General features: G+C 44.0%; 1 protein-coding gene across 1 annotated transcript in view; it reads left to right on the top strand.

The window, feature by feature from the left end:
* Positions 1-2243, top strand: part of LOC109476581 (keratin, type I cytoskeletal 9-like) — a 9037-nt gene that overhangs the window by 6030 nt on the left and 764 nt on the right. Inside the window, exons 7-8 of the mRNA XM_019777567.1 lie at positions 1602-1717; positions 2159-2243. The exon at positions 2159-2243 is cut by the window's right edge and continues 764 nt beyond it. Of these exons, the coding sequence (XP_019633126.1) occupies positions 1602-1717; positions 2159-2243 (201 nt within the window). The remainder of the gene's footprint in view (positions 1-1601; positions 1718-2158) is intronic.

Genomic DNA, 2243 nt, shown 5'->3' with positions numbered 1-2243 from the left:
ATGTGATGTGCGGATTATCGAAACACCTGTTGTACTCCGAAACATTGTAAAGCGAACTTAATGGCTCCTCAGCCTACACGCATTCTTCTTCTGTTCTGTACATAAGGTCAATGACCTGAACCAGACGTCTGTCACCATGGCGCTGTATCAGACGCCCTTTGGTTTTGGGATACATCATGTTGCAAGTTGCAGGACAGAGTTGGAATCGTGTCACAACATTTATGAATGTGTTTGAGCAAGATCAGAGTTTGTTAGGATAGACCATGTGAAGGTAAATATTATGCATCTGCTTCACAAATATTACCTTTCTAGTTAACGTGTTGTTTTTCTTTCTCAGGCTACAACCATCGAGGAGCAGATCGACGTGGTGCAGGTAGAGCGCCTGCGCGCTGACCTGAACGACTCCCTGCAGGCCTTGCGCGGTGAGTTCGAGCAGCTGGCGTCACAGGGCATCGCTGACGTGGAGGGAGACTGGGAGGCCAAGGTAAGGAACATCCATATATGAAGCACGTTTAAACTGTAATTTCCAACACAACAAATTGGACTCCCACAAATTTTCGACTGTACAACTCTAGTCTTTTGTTTTCTTTGCACATCTTTGCCTTCTTCGAATAGCATCTGCTCTTATAATCTTTTAAAAACGTCAATCAGAGAAGGACTTCATTGCAGGACAACTGTCACAAGATACAATGTATGGCAATAGAACTTTTGAACACAGTAGAAAAAGATACAGAATAAACCCTAACATCATATATGTACTGTTTCTCCAGCTGAGAGAGCTCCAGGCTGAGATCGAGAGGCTGAAGGCTCTGCTGGAGGAACTGCGCATGCAGGTCTCACAGCTCAGGGCAGAATTGTCCGCCATCTTGTCTGAGGCAGAGCAGATCAACGCAACGGTTAGTAGTACGACGTTAAACTTTATTCCAACACAAAGGGTACACAAGGATCGAATTTTAACCACTTAATCAGGATAATTAATGACCAATCACTTAGAAACGTGATCTCGCGAGAGTTATGATGACAGACATGTGACCCTATTCACACGAGACTTTACGGATACGTGACATAAACAACGGCTAGTACGTTGTCTGAAATTACTTTTAATCTTTACGTATATTTCAAGGTATGATGGAATATAGGATTTCATCCAGTGCTACAATGATGATGATCTAAACATAGCTATTTTTGTTTACCTCTCGTACAGAACATCAGCCTTGAGCGCGACATCAAGACTAAACGGGAGGAGATCCGTAAGAGGTTGGAAGAGTACCGCATCACCATCGCAGACCTGAACGGAGAGGCACAGAGGGTAAGACATGTCTTAAACCTCCAAACATCTCAAGGCTTGAGTTGCAGATAAGGGGCAGGAAAATGATGCTATAGTCAACAATTTTTTAGTGGGGATTGTTGTTCATAATCGTCAAAATGTTGTGCAGACGCGGTATATATAACAAGCCAAGAACAATGGCCTGTTCAAAGATATTTTTCTTTCCATAAACCTGATGATGTGTACCTAGGTGGCAGTTATCATGCCTGATGATGCCTTTGGTACAAATGTACATGGAAAGGTTCTGATGTTATTCCTCTGTTGTTGTCCTTAGATTGACGGAGAGATCCAGTCCGTAGTCGCCCAGTACAACGACCTGCTGAACAAGAAGCTGGCCTTGGAGAAGGAGGTCTTCGACTACGAAAGTCTCGTCGGAAGCGAGAACCAAAGGTAATGAAAATGTTCTCATCTTTCCAAACTTTCCTTTCTCAAGTTCTTACAGGAAGGCAACAACGTAACGCAGTCAGTCTAGCGTTAATGGCGTTTGTCTGTGCATTCTTTCTTTTAGAATGTATTACCCAGTTATGCATGAAAATGCAGCCAGTGATCTTACTAGTTTATATATCATTACAACTCAGGATTTGCTCCATTTCTGCATGCCGATTATGCTTGGCTTGGATAGTGCAATGAAAATGAGGGAATAGACTATAACTCGCAAAATCCAGCCTGGAGAAACTTTCAGATCAGAAGAGGGTATCCGCCATCTTCTTTTCAGCTCTGACCTGTTAGTCAAAGGTCACACTGGTCACATGACTGGATGAGGGTGCTGTAGGGATATGGGGTTGTAGTGTAATGATGCTAATTGCTTTGCTGTTTGTTGCTCTCTTTTAGGCTCCAGGTCCAAGGAGGAGGCTACGCCATCCAGCAGATCTCCATCGGCTCCGGAAGCAGCAGCGGAGGCCTGGGAGGCGGCTTC

The sequence above is a fragment of the Branchiostoma belcheri genome, unplaced genomic scaffold (genome assembly GCF_001625305.1).
Source record: "Branchiostoma belcheri isolate BF01 breed outbred unplaced genomic scaffold, Haploidv18h27 scaffold38, whole genome shotgun sequence".
Taxonomy (NCBI): Eukaryota; Metazoa; Chordata; class Leptocardii; order Amphioxiformes; family Branchiostomatidae; genus Branchiostoma; species Branchiostoma belcheri.
The sequence above is the reverse complement of the archived record's forward strand: the minus strand, read 5'-3'. Positions and strand labels throughout refer to the sequence as shown.